This window comes from Ahaetulla prasina, chromosome 2 (assembly GCF_028640845.1).
Source record: "Ahaetulla prasina isolate Xishuangbanna chromosome 2, ASM2864084v1, whole genome shotgun sequence".
Taxonomy (NCBI): Eukaryota; Metazoa; Chordata; class Lepidosauria; order Squamata; family Colubridae; genus Ahaetulla; species Ahaetulla prasina.
The window spans coordinates 14,501,747-14,520,389 of record NC_080540.1 but is presented as its reverse complement, the minus strand read 5'-3'; the positions used below and the strand labels follow the sequence as shown (position 1 = coordinate 14,520,389).

Genomic DNA, 18,643 nt, shown 5'->3' with positions numbered 1-18,643 from the left:
CTGTCCAAAGACGTCTCCGTGGTCATGTGGCCGGCATGACTCAATGCCAAAGGCTCACGGAACGCTGTTACCTTCCCACCAAAGGTGGTCCCTATTTTTTCTACTTGCATTTTTACGTGCATTCGAAACTGCTAGGTTGGCAGAAGCTGGGTCAAGTAACTGGAGCTCACCCCATTACACGGCAGCACTAGGATTCAAACCACTGAGCTGCCGACCTTTTGATCGACAAGCTCAACGTCCTAGCCCCTGAGCCACCGCGTCCCTATAAATTTAGAGTGCTTAATCAGGCCTAAATTTAACCCATCCTAACACTTCTGGTGTTCAAGATATTCCAGGAAAAGGGACATGACTCAAAGTTTAGATTAGTATCACCTGGCCTAATAGCACTTATATAAACATTCAAGAAGGAGAGAATTTTAGGAAATACACTGACAAACTGAACATGTCCAGAGGACAGCAGCAATCAAGGTAACGAGGATTGTGGTTGGAGGCCATGGGTGAATTTACCCTGGAGAAGAGGTGTCTAGGCCAGAGATCTCCAACCTTAGTCCCTTTAAGACTTGTGGATTTCAACTCCCAGAGTTCCTCAACCAGTTTTGCTGGCTGAGGGACTCTGGGAGTTGAAGTCCACAAGTCTTAAAGGGACCAAAGTTGGAGATTCCTGGTCTAGGCCAACTTGCCATGGCCAATTTCCTGAAGCCAACTGACCCCAGCCATCTTGCTGTGGGGCAACTCACTTAGTGTAACAAGAGTTACACTAATATCAAACAAGTGGTAGAATAGAATCATTAAAGAAAGAATGCAAAAGGAGGGGAAAAAATGAAATGTGAATGACAAAAATTAAAATATTTTTTAATTATTTTAAATAATTATATTGAACGGTTGAATTGCCCCGCAGCAAGTTGGCCACGGTGCATTGGCTGAAGCGAGTTGTCCCACTCCAGAGAAGAGATATATAAACTGTCCCCAAGTATCTGAAGGGCTGTAATGTAGAAAGTAGGGCAGAATTGCTCACAGTCCTTCCAAAATATAGGACAAAGAAAGAGTAGGTTGAAATTACAAGGAAGTAGATTTTGATTGCATATGGGGCGGGGGGGAATCTAGCAGTAAAAATTGGGTTTCAGGAGGTTGCAGTTTTCTGATGTAACCTTAGAGAGAATGGTTAAAGTACATGGATAGTCCTTGACTTATGACCACAACTGAGCCTAAAATTTATGTTGCTAAACAAGACATTTGTTAAGTGAATTTTGCCCCATTTTACAACCTTTCTTGTCACAACTGTTAAGTGAATCACTGCAGTTGTTAAGTTAGTAACATGGTTATTAAGTGAACCAAGCTTGTCCATTGACTTTGCTTGTCAGAAGATCACAAAAGGTGATCACATGACCTTGGGACACTGCAACCGTCATAAATATGAGTCAGTTGCTAAGTGTCTGGATTTTGATCATCTGACCAGGGGGATGCGGCAAGGGTCGTAAGCGTGAAAAAATGGTCATAAGTCATTTTTTTCAGTGCCATTGTAACTTTGAACGGTCACTAAAGGAAGTGTTGTAAGTCAAGGACTACCTGTAATTGGGCATGTAGCTGTTGAGAAGAATATCAGAAGCCATCTTACTCTTATTTTCTAGTTTCATCTACCTTTTTTCCTTTTAGTTTTTCTTTTATTTCTCTCTTTTCATTTTCTCTGTTCTATTATAGTTTTGATAGAAGATAAATGATAGCTAGATAGATAGCTAGATAGAATAGAATATAATTTTTTATTGTCCAAGTGTGATTGTACATACAAGGAATTTGTTTTGGTGCATATGCTGTCAGTGTACATAAAAGAAAAGATACGTTCATAGACATTTACATGTACAACATTTACAACACAATTGATGGTCAATATATCAATATAAAGGTTACCACCTTTAAAGCACTCCATGGCTTAGGGCCGGGTTATTTACGGGACCACCTACTGCTACCGATTGCCTCCCACCGACCCGTGTGCTCTCACAGAGAGGGACTCCTCAGGGTGCCGTCCGCCAAGCAATGTCAGCTGCCGGCCCCCAGGGGAAGGGCCTTCTCTGTGGAGACTCCCACCCTCTGGAATGAACTTCCCCCAGGACTCCGTCAACTGCCTGACCTTCGGACCTTTCGCCGCGAGTTGAAGACATATCTATTTATTCGTGCAGGACTGGCGTAGAATTTTTAGTAGTTTTTAATATTTGGATTTAAATTTTATTGGGTTTTATGGTTTTAAATGCATTTTAATTTGGCCTTATATTTAATAAGTTTTTTAATTACTGTTTTTATTGTGCACCTTTATTGATTTTATTTGGCTGTGAACCGCCCTGAGTCCTTCGGGAGAAGGGCGGTATAAAAATTTTTTTAAAAAAATAAATCAATAAATCAATCAATAAATCAATAAATCATAAATAAATCATAAGGATTGCTGGCAACAAAGTTACATTCATACAGTCATAAGTGGAAAGAGATTGGTGATGGGAACGATGAGAAGATTAATAGTAGTGTAGATTCAGTAAATAGTTTGACAGTGTTGATAGAATTATTTTTTTAGCAGAGTGATGGCCTTCGGGAAAAAACTGTTCTTGTGTCTAGTTGTTCTGGTGTGCAGTGCTCTATAGCATCGTTTTGAGGGTAGAGTTGAAACAGTTTATGTCCTGGATATGAGGGATCTGTAAATATTTTCACGGCCCTCTTCTTGATTCGTGCAGTATACAGGTCCTCAATGGAAGGCAGGTTGGTAGCAATTATTTTTTCTGCAGTTCTAATTATATTATATATAATATAATTATATATATATATATATATATATATATATATTTTCTGAGGTTTTCGCGGGTGTTTGTATGTAGATCTTTGGTTATTCGGGTTTTCTCCCGCGTAAAATTGGAAGTGTCTTGGCGACGTTTCGACGAAGTCTCATACGTCATCTTCAGGCTTCAGCTTCGTGCTTCTGGGAGCAATGTGTGACTGCAGCTGTTTCTTCCTTTTTAACTGCTAGTGGGGGTTTGAACTGATTGGGTGGGAGCTTGGCTGTGCTCTGATTGGATGGGGGTTTTTTGGTGCTCTGATTGGCTGGGGGTGTGTCCTGTTTGGGTGGGGGCTTGGTTGTGCTCAGATTAGTCTGAGCTGCAGGGGGATTTGAGCTGGTGAGCTGCATAGCTGTTGTTTGGCTTCGTGGTCGTGGTCGTGCTACATCTTCATAGTGGGTGTCAGTCTGCTGCATGTATGGATTGGAGGAGTTTGAAATGGCTAATGTTGCAGCTGCGGTCTGGCTTCTGGTCCTTGGTCGTGCTTCATGATCAGTGTGGGTTTGGGTCTGCTTTCTGGGTGGATGTGTGGTGGTGACATCCTGTGTGGACCTCGTGAGTGTGGGTCTGGTGTCATTCCTCGTGTTAGGGACACGTTTGTCAATAAGGGCAGGTTTCCAAATGGCTGGTAGGCGGGAGGTATCATCTCGTTTGTTCATGCTGTGTGGGCGTTTTTCTATCTCGATGGCTTCTCTGATTATTCTGCTGTTGAAGTGTTCAGTTTTGGCGATAGTTCTGGTCTTTATATATATATGTAAGTCTTTGGTTATTCGGGTTTTCTCCCGCGTAAAATTGGAAGTGTCTTGGCGACGTTTTGACGAAGTCTCATTTGTCATCTTCAGGCTTCAGCTTCATGCTTCTGGGAGCAAAATTGCTGCCAGAAGCACGAAGCTGAAGCCTGAAGATGACGAATGAGACTTCGCCGAAATGTCGCCAAGACACTTCCAATTTTACGCGGAGAAAACCCGAATAACCAAAGACTTACATACAAACACCATGAAACCTCAGAAAATATATATATATATATATTATATATTATATATATATTTATATATATATATATATATATATATATATATGTAAGTCTTTGGTTATTGGGTTTTCTCCGTAAAATTGACACTTCCAATTTTACGCGGAGAAAACCCGAATAACCAAAGACTTACATACAAACACCATGAAACCTCAGAAAACAAATATATATATATATATATATATATATATATATATATATATATATATATATATATATATGTTCTAATTATATTATATAATTATATGCAGTTCTAATTATATGATAGATAGATAGATAGAAGATAGATAGATAGATAGATAGATAGATAGATAGATAGATAGATAGATAGATAGATAGATAGATCGACCAAAGGTCCAGAAGCAAAATGGCCTTCTGTGAGGGATCTGTTGTAACCAGTCCTTGTTCTGGAGAGTTTGTAAGACTAGTTAACTAAGTTCACATTCAGCTCTTCAGAAGTTTCATGCTATCTTTTCCCAGGTATTAACCAAATTCGAATTCTGAGCGACTCCATGCTTTCCAGTCTGAAAGGGACGGTGAACTTTGCTGCTTTGGAAGCAGCTCGCCTCAGTGCTGGAAGAGCCCTTCACGTGGTTCAGAAATTCTACAGCAACACCAACTGGGTCGAAATGGAAAAGGATATCCCGTATGAATACTTGTGTAAGTCACAACGAATATGGAAGCAAAGAACTGGGTGTTGCCTAGAGCCGACCATAAAGGGAGAGAACTGAAAAAGTCAAGATGGTGGGAATAGCCAAATGGTCATGATTCTCGTTTTGATATGTTTTTATAAATGCACACACACACAGAGCAAATAACCCCAGTACTGCCCTATTTGGGGTAGAGTTTTCTCTACTTTTCTATACAGTCATAATGACAGTCCTTCCTTTGTAATTATGACTGTATAGAAGGCTACAAAAGATGTCAGATTTCATACTGAGCTTTGAGATTCCCAATCTGCCATTTTGCTGATGTCTTGGAGACCAGTTCAGATTTTCACAGCCAGCTATGAAGGGCAAAGGCTGGTCTCAGGGACATGGAAGACACCAGGTGGCGTAGTGGTTAGAGTGCAGTACAGTATTGCAGGTTGACTGCCCACAGCCTGGAATTCGATCCTGATGGGCCCAAGGTTGACTCCGCCTTCCATCCTTCCGAGGTCGGTAAAACGAGGATCCAAATTGTTGGGGGACAATATGCTGACATTGTAAACCACCCAGAGACTGCTGTAAAGCGCTGTGAAGCAGTATATAAGCATCTAAATGCTTCTCCTATTGCTATTGGAAAAAATACCGTACATGCGTATCAATTCCCCTCCCACCAGACTGCAGAAAGCTCTGGTTCTATTTTAATTTCTTTATTATTGAAATATTTAGTCCATGTTTCCCTTTTTTTTATTAGGTCAACTTCTGGTTGAAGTAGCCAATGAAAAGTTTCTGGTTGTTGATGTCTTTATACATACCTTTGTTAATGCCAGATGGGCTTTCCTGGTCACCGAGCTTGACTTATGTCCATTTTTCACACACATTCACACACCTTCTTGCATGTTTGTACCTGTGCATGTTTACACCCAGCCACCCACTACAAACAAACACACATACACATACGCTTGCTTAGGAAAACAAAGCAGGTCTTAGAAAAAGACTATTTCTTGTGTTGCCAAAACAAATACAGTAATAACTCTACAAAGCCAATGGGAGTTGAGCTCATTTGGAAGGAGACTTCCAATCAGATGTTTTGGGTTTATGTGTGCACGTGTATGTGTGTGTGTTTGTGTGTGTGTGTGTGCGTGTGTGCATATACATGTGCATTAAACCAGAAGGTCACTGGACTTCTGCATTAGTTTTATTTCAAAGAATACCCCAGAAGCCAATTGAAATTAGAAGCCTACTTTGGTATAGTGGTTAAAGTGCTAGACTGGAAAGCAGGAATCCGTAAGTTTTCATCCTCCCTTAGGCACAGAAGTTGGGTGGCTTTGAGCCAGTAGTGAAATCTGAACCGGTTTGCTACCGGTTCGCTGGCTGCGCATGTATGCTCCGTGATAGGGGCCGGAATAGCTCAGGCTGTTAGAGCCTGTTATTAGAACACAGTAGCCTGCAATTACTGCAGGTTCAAGCCCGGCCCAAGGTTGACTCAGCCTTCCATCCTTTATAAGGTAGGTAAAATGAGGACCCAGATTGTTGGGGGGGCAATAAGTTGACTTTGTAAAAATATACAAATAGAATGAGACTATTGCCTTATACACTGTAAGCCGCCCTGAGTCTTCGGAGAAGGGCGGGATATAAATGTAAACAAAAAAATAAAATAAAAGGAGGCTTGGGAAGGTAAGTAGAACTCTGAGGGGGACGGGGAGATCAGCTGTGGCGCGCGAGCTTGGAACCTTTTTTAAACTTTTTAAAAGTATTTTTAACTATCAGTTCCGGAGACCGGTAGTAAAAAAAAATGCTTTTAAAAAGTTTTTTGAAAGGTTCCCATAGATCGTGCGCCACAGCTGTGGTCGTCAGAACCTCTTTTTTTTTTTTACCTTTTTAAAGCATTTTTTACTACCGGTTACAGAGAACCGGTAGTAAAAAATGCTTAAAAAGTAAAAAAAAAAATGTTCTGAAGATCAGCTGAGTGACGTGCGATCGTCAGAATTTTTATTTTTTTATTTTTTGAGCATTTTTTTACTACTGGTCTCCAGAACCGGTAGTAAAAAATGCTTAAAAGGTTAAAAAAAAAAAGTTCCGACGATCATGTGGAAACAGATTCAAACTTTCAGTTACCATAGCTTTGCAGTAAAAGTAGTATTGACATTCGTAGCATTAATCTCATAGTCTGATCTGCCTTGCAAACCTGGCAAAATCTAAAAACAGCAGTTTCTCCAGCTGAGTCTTGCACTTGAAAGGAGGTGTGTGTCCATCCACTTTTGACCATCATCAGTAGTTTTGTGAAATAAAGACCTTGTTGTATTTTGTGACCTGGCTTCAAAAGCTCCAACCTTCCTTCGGCCTTGTTCTTGGCCCAATTAATGTCAGCTTCCCCAGTTTGCCTTCTAATATTTGTGTGTTTTGTGGCCAGCTACCCAACCAGCACTGTTTGGTGAGAATCTTTAAAGGTGAAGCTAAAGGTTCCCCTCCCACATATGTGCTAGTCGTTCCCAACTCTAGGGGGCAGTGGTCATCTCCGTTTCAAAGCTGAAGAGCCAGCATTGTCCAAAGACATATCCATGGTCATGTGGCCGGCATGACTCAACGCCAAAGGCTCACAGAACACTGTTATGTTCCCACCAAAGATGGTCCCTATTTTTCTACTTGCATTTTTTACGTGCTTTCGAACTGCTAGGTTGGCAGAAGCTAGGACAAGTAACGGGAGCTTACCCCGTTACGCGGCACTTAGGGATTTGAACCAGTGAACTGCCGACCTTTTGATCAACAAGCTCAGCATCTTAGCCACAGAGCCACCGCATTTCTACTTTACAATACCATTTATAGCCTTTACAATATCATTAAAATTCTGAACGTGGGATGGGATAAATTTCAGATTTTAGAGAAATCTAAAGAGAACCTTTTTTCTTTTTATGTTTCCCTCAGTAAATGCAAGAAGTCCTGTCATTCCCACTGCACCAGTTTCTAAGAAGACATGTGATAACTGTAAAACAATATCAAGGTAAATCCACAAATGGGCTCATCTCAAAGAACAAAGGCTTACTTTCACGAATGTTGTACCTTGATGAATGTATCTTTTCTTTTATGTACACTGAGAGCATCTGCACCAAGACAAATTCCTTGTGTGTCCAATCACACTTGGCCAATAAAAATTCTATTCTATTCTATTCTATTCTATTCTATTCTATTCTATTCTATTCTATTCTATTCTATTCTATTCTATTCTTTTTAGATGTTGATTGGGTTGTGTTGATAGCTGGCTTTTAAGTCATTAGCTATCATTTGTTTGTGCTGTTGTTGGGTCGATGAAAACAAAGAGATTTTATTAAAAGAAAATAACAAAAACTATTTTGCAAAATAGGGTGGGTATATCCCACTAGATCTCAACAGAGGAGTTTTAGCCAGGAAGCCACAACTGAAATTTTAAAAGCATCACATTTTATAGTTCCCTAGCCCGACGCCCCCCCATGCCCCTCCTACATCAGACACAGTGACCAATCCCCACTAATCCGCTGATGCCTTCAGAGACAACATCATCTCTTTCTTTTAATTACATGTTTTTCAACACCTCCTGATTACTGTCAATACTTCCTATTTCTACCCATAAGATATTTCACAAGCATAGCTCTTCCATATCTCTACTGCCCTGGCATTAAGGAATGTCCCCATAGCTGGGCCTCAAACAAAGAAGATTTATTCTAACACAACATAGTTACATTTTCAGCATGTCTCTTCTCCACTATCTTTATTTTATTTTTATTTATTTATTTATTTTGTCACAACGGTATATATAAGCTTAAGCATGAAATAACTATATGATATATAAGCATATATAAAAGTATAAGCATGAAATAATTATACGAGTTGGATACAATCAAGGGGAACATTAGGACAGGAATGGTAGGCACGTTGGTGCTCTTATGCACGCCCCTTACAGACCTCTTAGGAATGGGGTGAAGTCAATCTTGAAGCAGAGCTGGAAGGGACCCTGCAGGTCATCCAGTCCAACCCCCCACTCCCCACTTAAGCAAAATTGAATCTCCACTTATATCATTTCTAACCTATATACCTACATACTATTGTATTTTTGAATTTGCTCATATCCTACACTGCCCAGCCCTTGATAGGCTGGTAGTAAATCAGCACTCCTGTTGACTGACGAGGGGCCTGTTTCCCAGGCTTCAATCACTTCCCTGGCTGTTTTTGTCCCTGCTCGTCCAACTATCTTAGTAGCTGCAAAACTGAATGTGGGTCCTTGTTCATTGCAGTGGGAAGCTACCAATGAGTTCAAAGGCTTGTTTTATAGTACAATGAGTTGTAAAGTGGATCTTCATCTGTAAATCAATCAAGTAGAAGTAGTCCACGTTTAGCAACCACAGATAGGATTGGCAACTTAATTGTTAAACAAAGCAGTTGCTAACCAAAACAGAGACTGCACCTATGATCTTACTTCAGCTTTAATTTGCTTTACAGACCTGCATAAATGCAACAACTAGTCGCAAAGTTAGCTTTTCATCATTTTCCTAACTGCAACTGGCTTGCTTGGCTTAGTCAAGGACTACCCATTGTTCTTGTTTAGAATAGAATAGAATAGAATTTTTATTGGCCAAGTGTGATTGGACACACAAGTGTACATAAAAGAAAAGATACGTTCATCAAGGTACAACATTTACAACACAATTGATGATCAATTTTAGCAACTTGCTAAACAAGAACTACGGGTAGTCCTTGACTTACAACGTTCATTTAGTGATCGTTCAAAGTTACAACAACACTGATACGAACTACAACCGTTTTTCACATTTACATCGCATCCGAATTTTGATCACATGACTATGGGGGATGCTGCAACTGTCATAAATGTGAAAAAAGATCATCGGCCACTCTTATCAGTGCCGTTATAATTTTAAACGGTCACTAAATGAATGGCTGCAACTCTAGGACAGCCCGTATGGATTACCTGAATGGGTCTTCCTATGAATTTTTTTGTGACTGTGGAAAAGCATTACATTTAAGGGAATGAGGCTTCACTTATTTTTCTCTCCAAAATTCTCATTTTCACGTGCAAGTTTTTTTTTATTAAAGGAAGGAACATGATTTGGGTGCTTGACAACTGGCTCACAATAATGACATCACAGCATCCTGAAGTCACCATTGGCAACCTCCCCTGCCAGCTTCCGATAAGCCAAGTCAATGGGGAAGCTAGCAGAGTCACTGGCCCCAATTTCCATGATTAAGTGAGAACGACCTGCACACACTTCTCTGACACGTCTCTTCTGAAAGATTTGCACAGCTCTAGTGATAGGCACAGGATAATTCAGTTATGTTGCCTATAAACACCCATACCGCACATCTAAAATTAATGATTTCTGTTATTTTTCAGCATGTTTATGAAATACGGTTCAGGATAGATTTCTGATTTAGGTCAAATTTAAGTTCATGAATCCCACATACCAAAGTCTTTGTTTAACAGGAACCTGTTTGAGTGTGAGAACAATCTCCTGGTGAAAGACATGCTTACAAGTGGATATAAACTACAAGGTTCCTGCATGAGGAAGCCACCAGGTAAAAATCACCTACGCTTGCTAAATATTTTCATCCATTCTTCTTCTGTGTTCCAAACAAGCAGAAGGGAACTAGTAATTTCTATATGCTTAACTGGCCCTTGGATCAAGGCAATAATACCTACAATATAAATCGGCAATGAAGTCCTTTCAAATTATTTTGAACTAAGCTTTTAACCACAGTCATAGCAATATGCTAACCTAAAGATCTATCTCACTGTTTTTCAATCTCAGCAATTTGAAAACGTGTGGACTTCAACTCCAGAATTCTCCACCCAACATGCTGGTTGGGGAATTCTGGGAGTTGAACTCCACACATCTTCAAGTTGATAAGGTGCGTAGATGACAGTAAAATGTAGGAGTCCCATCCCATTCATGTAGGAGGCACTGTTTAAGGAACTCCCAGGTTGAAAGGATTAGCCAGTGACATCACCATTGCTTGGGGGACACCCTTAGCAGCTCCTGTCATATTTCCAGCAAGGAGCTGGAGCAAGTGACAGGAGCTCACCCCGACATGCAGCAGCTCTCAGGTTTCAAACTTTGAATTGCTAACCTCCAATGCAGCGTTCTAACCATGTGAGCTACCACACTCCAATGTAAGCGTTATCAAAGACTATATATTTGCCTTTGATAAGCCAAGATATTTGTGCCTTTTCCTTCTTTTTTCTATATTATAGGCAAATGTGGACATGGTGGGAAAGATGATCTGACTCAAACGTTCCCTCCCACCGGCGGCATCAACAAAGAGACGTCTAATCCCGAACTTTCGCCACACTATCGCCTGCATCAGAAAGCAGCAGAATTGGCCATCGAAGCCACCAAGAGCTTTTTTGTCGGAGATGGTAAGGCTGTGTCCTAGGTTTATTTACTTTTATTTAGTTATTTATGACATTTGTAAACCACCCCGTCCCAGTTGGAATGATGTGCTAGAAAATTTCTCCTAACTCTGTTCTGTCCAGCATAAAAAGGCTAGGCATACTTCTTGGAATAATAACCTGGTTATTCCTATATAACCTGGTGCCATTTACAGGGGTCATATAGCCCTTCTCTGGATTTTCAGTCGACTGAGAATTTTAATACAGGTAGTCCTTGACTTAAAACAGTTCATTTAGTGACCATTCAAAGTTACAACGGCACTAAAAAAAAGTGACCTACACATTTCTGGCCATTGCAGCATCCCCATGGTCATGTGATCAAAACTCAGATGCTTGGCAACTGACTCATATTTGGGTTCCAGTGTCCCGGGGTCATGTGATCACCTTGAGACAAGCAAAGTCAATGGGTTCACTTAGCAACCATCTGACTCACTTAACAACTGCAGTGATTCACTTCAGTTCAAATCTTTATTGTCAGTGCACAACAGATGTACAATGAGATTGGCTGAGTCCGATAACTGGTAAATTGCCGGAGCTCACTTGACAACTATGGCAAGAAAAGTCGTAAAAACTTACTTAACAACCGAAAATTTGGGCTCAATTGTGATCGTAAGTCAAGGACTACCTGAAACATCTGTCTCATGCATCTGCAAGGCTTAAAAAAGTGGGCATTTATGCAGTTATGGTTTTTGCTTTGCAAATCAAGCAATGTAAACTGTTGCCACTCACGGCAATTTGAAACAAGATATATTGTAGTACAGACATAACTTGGTCCTGCTGTTGGACAACCACTGATCTGAAATGGTACCATCTCTCTTGTTTGAGGAGGGGGTTGGATTACAGCAAGGGTCCCCACCCTGGGCCACAGCCTACCTCTGGGCCTTGAGCCATTCGGAATCGGGCAGCAGAAATGGCTGGCGAGCACACGCACATATCCCCACTTGCGTGCTCGCCCGCTACTCGCACGGAACCATCCCCTCTTCCCCTGCCCCCACCCCACCCTGGCCAGTGGTGAAATCTGAACCAGTTTGCTACCAGTTTGCTGGTCGCGCATGCACGCTGTGAGCCCAGCACACGCTGCTCTCACACATGCGCACCAAAAGTGTGCTGCATGTGCACATGCATGTGCATCAAGTGTGCTGTTCTACTTACTTTCCCATGCCTCCTTTTGTTGAGTATTGCGCATGCAGCGTGGGGAGGGATCAGCTGTGCCGCGCAGTTTAGCTTAGCTAAAAAGCAGGAAATCCTGCTTTCTAGCAAAGCTAAACCGTGCAGCACAGCTGATCATTGGATCATAGCTTTTTTTAACTACCTGTTTGACCAAACCGGTAGCTAACTATCAGTTCACCTGAACCAGTAGCTTTTTTTTACTACTGGTTCGCCTGAAAACTTTAGTTTTTATCACTACCGGTTCACCTGAACCGGAGCGAACCAGTAGCATTTCATCCCTGCCCCGGTCAGTCAGCAAAACTGAAAAAGTTGGGAACTCCAGAATAGAAGAGTTCCAAGGTCCCTTCCAACTCTGTTATTCTGTTCCATTCTTTTATTTGCTCAGGTTTCGGACTCTTAAGTAAAGTGGGAAACGATACTTTTAAGAAGTTTTTCAACCTGGATGGTTTTTCCCTCACCTTTGTCGTGGACACGACCGGCAGTATGTCAGACGACATCAGTCAAGTCAAAGCCAAATGCATCGAACTCCTCCGACATTATTCTGGCTCTCCGGATGCACCTTTCAATTACATTCTTGTGCCCTTTAATGACCCCGGTAAGGAGGCGGTAGGAGACTGTGATTCCTTCTGATATATTAGCCCTTTTAGGCTGGAATTGCCTTCCTTCTCTTGCTCAGTTTTTTTTCCCCCCCAGAGAATCCAAGCAATATATGGAATGCAGCTTCTTCTTTTCTTTTCTTTTTTAAAATAAGAACAGGAGCAATTAAATCTCTGCTGGACTGACCAGTGTTAAAGTGACAGATTATCCTTCAATGGAAAGTGAACCAACAACTCACAAAACTCTCCCAATGTCTCATTATTTTGTTACTCTTTAATGCAGAGGAAGGAGGGAAATGAGGGAAATAATCAGCAGGAGGATTAAAAACTTCAATTCTTCCCTTAAATGGGGAAGTTAATAATTGGTTCTTTTTGAGAATGTTTGCATCTGAAAGAGAAAGATCACAACAGGTCATGTGGTTTATAAATCAATAGTAAAAATGAATGATTTTATTGGTTTTTAAAATATAAAATAGTAGTTCTCCACTTCATCTTTTATTTTTATTTTATATTTTGTAAAACCAATAAAATTATAGATAGATCAATGATAGATAGGTAGATGATAGATAGGGAGGGAGGGAGGGAGGGAGGGAGAGAGAGAGAGAGAGAGACAGAAATATAGAAATATAGAGATATACTGTATATATGAATAGTAAAAATCAATGAAACTGACTTCAAGCTACAGGTAGTCCTTGATTTACAACCATTTAGTTAGTGACTGTTTGAAGTTACAATGGCACTGAAAATCAGTGACTTAAGAGCGATTTTCGCACTTATGACCATTGCAGCATGGTTGGCCGCTTGGCAACTGCCATGTATTTATGATGGTTGCAAAGTCCCATTCACTTAACAACCTGCATGATTCACTAAACAACTGCAGTGATTCACTTAACGACTGCGGCAAGAAAGGTCGTAAAATGGAGTAAAATAAGTGATAAGTAACTTATCAACTATCTTGCTTAGAAATGGAAATTTGGGATAAAATCGTGGTCATAAGTCAAAGACTACCTGCATTTTGGAATACTGGGTCTAGTTCACAATCTGAAAATGACATGATACCAAGATGGCGGAAGGACTGGAAACCTCATTTTCTGAGGAACAGTTAAAGGAGCTGAATCTTCCTCCTGATCCGTGCTCCTGTAATTGTATCCTGTTCCAACAGCCATTTTGAAATGTCCTTTAATCCAGGGGTCTCCAACCTTCGTAACTTTAAGGCTTGTGGACTTCAACTCCCAGAGTTCAGAACTCTGGGAGTTGAAGTCCACAAACCTTAAAGTTACTAAGGTTGGAGACCCCTGGTTTAATCATTCAGTTCCTGCCTTCTATCTAAGGGTATGCTGTAAACACTAGCTCCTATTTGGTAGAAATACCCTTTTGTAATGTTGCTATTGCTATGCAGAAAGTCCACCTGAACACAAAAAAGTCTTCAAACCAAGATGGGAAGGCCATTTGTCCACAATGCTTTAACAGGAGCTGCTCCAAGCAAAGGGGGGGTGGTCCGACTGGTTGTCCCGTAGATGCCCACCAACCCTATGATTCGATGGATTCAATGCACGCACTTGCTTCATTCGCACGTGGACACATGCTTTTGCTTCCTGATGACATCCGGGTTGGTAGGCGGAGCCTCCCGCCGATTTTACTACCAATTCGCAAGAACCGGGGGCAACCCACCACGGATTCATTGTTACTTGCCCTCCCCATGCAGAAAGCAGTTATAGATCCAGAAGTTTTTTTTAATTTTATTTACTTTTATTTGTCAAACACAACAGTATATATAAGTGAAAGTAACTTAGGGGAAGTTGCTTGAAGAAATTATTAATACAAATCTGCATTGCTCCTGGGCATATTTAAGAACTATCATGTTTTTCGGACTATAAGACGCACCAAGATTTCAAAGAGGTAAGCAAGAAAAAAAAAGGTTTTGCCCTCCCCAGCCCCCGGGAGCACTCTGCAGGCCTCCCAAACCCTCTGTGTGTCCCATTTTTCACAAAAACAGGGCATGCAGAGGGTTTGAGGCCTGCAGAGTGCTCCTGGGGCTGAAGGCAAAACGCTGATGCATGGGGGGGTTGGAAGGCCAAAAACGGGTCCGTTTTTCGCGAAAACAGGGGCGTTTTTGCCCTCCCCAGCTCCCAGGAGTACTCTGCAGGCCTCCCAAAGCCTCTGCATGCCCTGTTTTTGCAAAAAACAGGCCCATAAGTAACAGTATATATACATGAAATAACCATACAAATTGGATACAATCAAAGGGAACATTAGGACAGGAACGGTAGGCACGTTTTGTGCTCTTATGCACGCCCCTTACAGACCTCTTAGGAATGGGGTGAGGTCAATAGAGGATAGTCTTTGGTTAAAGCTTTGGGGATTTTGGGAAGAGACCACAGAGTCTTATTTTACATTACATTAACAGCTCTATTACTGAAGTCATATTTTCTACAATCAAGATTGGAGCAGTTCACATTAAGTCAACGAAACTTCTAATTCAGGGGTGTCAAACTCAAGGCCCACGGGCCGGATTCATCCCAAGGGGTGCTTAGATCTGGCCCACGGGGACACGCTGGAAACAGCGAAGGACCGGCCCATGATGCCTCTGTCAGTGAAAATGGAGCTCAGTTGCAGAAAGCCATCACAGCCAAAAACGGAGCTCAGGCTGTTTTCACTGGCAGAGCGCACAGGCTGCCACAGGTGTCCTCAACGTGAGTGAGCTGGCCACGCCCACCCTGGCCATGCCACCCCAGCCCCCTCCGGTCAAATACAACCCTGATGCGGCCCTCAATGAAGTCGAGTTTGATGCCCCTGTTCTAATCAAACTTTTAAGGAGGCTCCTCTTAAATGAATTATACATCTGAACTGATATTGTGGTAAACTCTCAGCAGTTAGACGGGCTACTGTGTGGAAATCAGATGCTAGTCTTATTATTTCAGGAACAGGTAAGGATGTTCATTCTTAATTACTTAAAAGGAAGGTATTGGAAAAATCTCTTCAGAGCCTCAGGAAAGGCAAAAAAAAAAATCAGAATTAATGCAATAAAAACAACAGAGATGCCATTGAAACTGTGGCCCTTGGCTGGCCTTCTTCATACTGTAACAGCTCAGTTCCCACCTAGATCTATCTTTGCAGATGTTGGACCCATCATTAAGACAGAAAGTGTGGACAAATTGGAATCCGCAATCTCTAGCCTGACTGTTTCAGGGGGTGGCGACTGCCCAGAAATGTCTATGTCTGGCTTGAAACTGGCTTTGCAAGAGAGCATGCCAAGGTGAGGAGCGTCCGGGTTGCGGCCTGTATTCTCTTTCTGCCCATATTTCTCAATACTGTATAGATAGTCCTCGAATCACAGGCAGTTCTGTATATTCCATCCTGCTAGGAATGGTCTGCTCTGGTCTGGCAGAGGCAGAATTTGCTCAAATTCAGTGGCAGTGGAACCACCACTGATTCGTACAAAGGGGAAGTTGCTTGAAGAAATTATTAATACAAATCTTCTGCATTGCTCCTGGGCATATTTAAGAACTATCATGTTTTTCGGACTATAAAACGCACCGGTGTATAAGACGCACCAAGATTTCAAAGAGGTAAGCAAGAAAAAAAAAGGGTTTTGCCCTCCCCAGCCCCCAGGAGCACTCTGCAGGCCTCCCAAACCCTCTATTAGTCCCATTTTTTGCAAAAACGGGGCGTGCAGAGGGTTTGGGAGGCCTGCAGAGTGCTCTTGGGGGCTGGGGAAGGCAAAAACGTGATGCATGGGGGGTTAGGGATGCCAAAAACGGGCCCGTTTTTCATAAAAACAGGGGCGTTTTTGCCCTCCCCAGCTCCCAGGAGTACTCTGCAGGCCTCCCAAAGCCTCTGCATGCCCTGTTTTTGCAAAAAACAGGCCCATTTTTCACAAAGACAGGATGTAAGGGGCGGGGCTTCGGGAGGCCAAAAATGGCTGTTTTCGGTGTATAAGACGCACCAACATTTCCACCCACTTTTGTGGGCGGGAAATATGTTTTATACTCCGAAAAGTACGGTAAATGAGATCCATATTACAGGTAGTCCTCAACTTATAACAGTTCATTTAGTGACCGATCAAAGTTACAATGGCACAGAAAAAAAATGACTTAGGACTATTTTTCACAGTTACAACCTTTTGCAGCATCCCCACGGTCACATGGTCAAAGCTGAGATGCTTGGCAACTGGTTCATATTTATGACCGTTGCGGTGCCCCAGGGTCATGTGATCCCCTTTTGCGACCTTCCGACGAGCAAAGTCAACGGGGAAGCCAGATTCACTTAACAACCGGGTTACTAACTTAACAACTGCAGTGATTCACTTAACAACTGTGGCAAGAAAGGTCCTAAAATGGGGTAAAACTCACTTAACAAAAGTCTCACTTAACAACAGAAATTTTGGGCTCAATTGTGGTCGTAGGTCGAGGACTACCTGCAACATCTGTCTTGTGCATCTGCAAGGTTTCAAAAGTGGCATCTACACAGTTATGGCTTTAGTGAGTGTTCGAAAAAAGTGACTTAGGACCCTTTTTCACAGTTACAATCTTTTGCAGCATCCCCACGATTACATGATCAAAACCAGATGCTTGGCAGCTGTCTCCTATTTATGACGGTTGCAGTATCCTGGGGTCATGCGATCCGCTTTTGCGACCTTCTGACAAGCAAAGTCTATGTAACAGTAACAGAGTTGGAAGGGACCTTGGGGGCCATCTAGTCCAGGGGTCTCCAACCTTGGTCACTTTAAGACTTGTGGACTTCAACTCCCAGAATTCCTCAGCCAGCAAAGCTGGCTGAGGAACTCTGGGAGTTGAAGTCCACAAGTCTTAAAGTGGCCAAGGTTGGAGACCTCTGATCTAGTCCAACCTCCTGCTGACGCAGGAGACCTGAGATTCGAACTGCTGAACTGCCGACCTTTCTGATCGACAAGCTCAGTGTTCACATAACACCCATGAAGGGCTCTATAGGTAAGAACCACACCTTGACGTTTACCTGGGAACAAACTGGCATCCAGCGCAGTTCACACAGCAGCACATGAGTTTATTTTTCTGCACCAGCTGCAGCTTCCAAGTTGTCTTGAAAAGCAGGTAATAGAGCGCATTGCAGTAACCCAGCCTTTGCAACTCTAGGCTGTGAGTAATCTTCTGGAGGGCCCAGGCAATTTACAATAAGGTCTCTCAAAAAGCTCGGTCACCACCCTTAAGCAACTGTTTCCTGAAATCATTTGTCTCATTGTTTCCTCTTCTGCCGTTTTATAAATGGAATGTCTTCTCAGATTTAATGAGAGAAGGAAATTGTTTCTCACAGAAGGTTAATGGAGGCAAACAGGCCTTAACATTCTGTCTTGAGGTTTAACATTTGAACGCTTAATTTTTCTGACTCTAGGAGGGAGCAAGGCAGTGACCTTATCCCAGGGGTGAAATGCAGAGGTTCTGGAGAACCGGTAGCAGAAATTTTGAGTAGTTCGGAGAACCAGCGAATACCACCTCTGGCTGGCCCCAGAGCTGGGTGGGAATGGTGGTTTTGCAATATCATTTCCCTGGAGGGGGGTGGGAATGGAGGTTTTGCAGTAGCCTTCCCCTGCCACGCCCACCAAGCCACGCCACGCCCGCCACGCCACGCCCACAGAACCAGTAGGAAAAAAAATTTGGATTTCACCACTGCCTTATCCCCACTCAAATTTGTCAGATCCTACGCAAAAAATTATTCTAAATGGTCAGCTTTCTCTCACTCTGAAGATCTATAATGGACTGATGAAGTACTTTTCTTTTGTCTAGCCAACTTTTCCCACCCTCGCCTCAAGGGTCCAACTTTAGATAGGTGGGGTTCAGGAAAAAGGACTTAAATAACGGCTGGGAGACTTGTATGGTCTTTTTGTTGAAAAAAGAAAAGACTAAATTGAAAATGTATAGAATTTGAGGATTAAAAAGGGTCAAAGAAGAAGGGGAAAAAATAAGATGAAGATT

At 42.1% G+C, this 18,643-nt stretch overlaps 1 protein-coding gene across 1 annotated transcript in view; it reads left to right on the top strand.

The window, feature by feature from the left end:
- LOC131193196 (von Willebrand factor A domain-containing protein 7-like) overlaps window positions 1-18,643 on the top strand; it is a 56,875-nt gene that overhangs the window by 7,312 nt on the left and 30,920 nt on the right. The window contains exons 3-8 of the mRNA XM_058173141.1: window positions 4,327-4,506; window positions 7,416-7,491; window positions 9,964-10,055; window positions 10,732-10,896; window positions 12,485-12,694; window positions 15,813-15,951. Coding sequence (XP_058029124.1) covers window positions 4,327-4,506; window positions 7,416-7,491; window positions 9,964-10,055; window positions 10,732-10,896; window positions 12,485-12,694; window positions 15,813-15,951 — 862 coding nt within the window. The remainder of the gene's footprint in view (window positions 1-4,326; window positions 4,507-7,415; window positions 7,492-9,963; window positions 10,056-10,731; window positions 10,897-12,484; window positions 12,695-15,812; window positions 15,952-18,643) is intronic.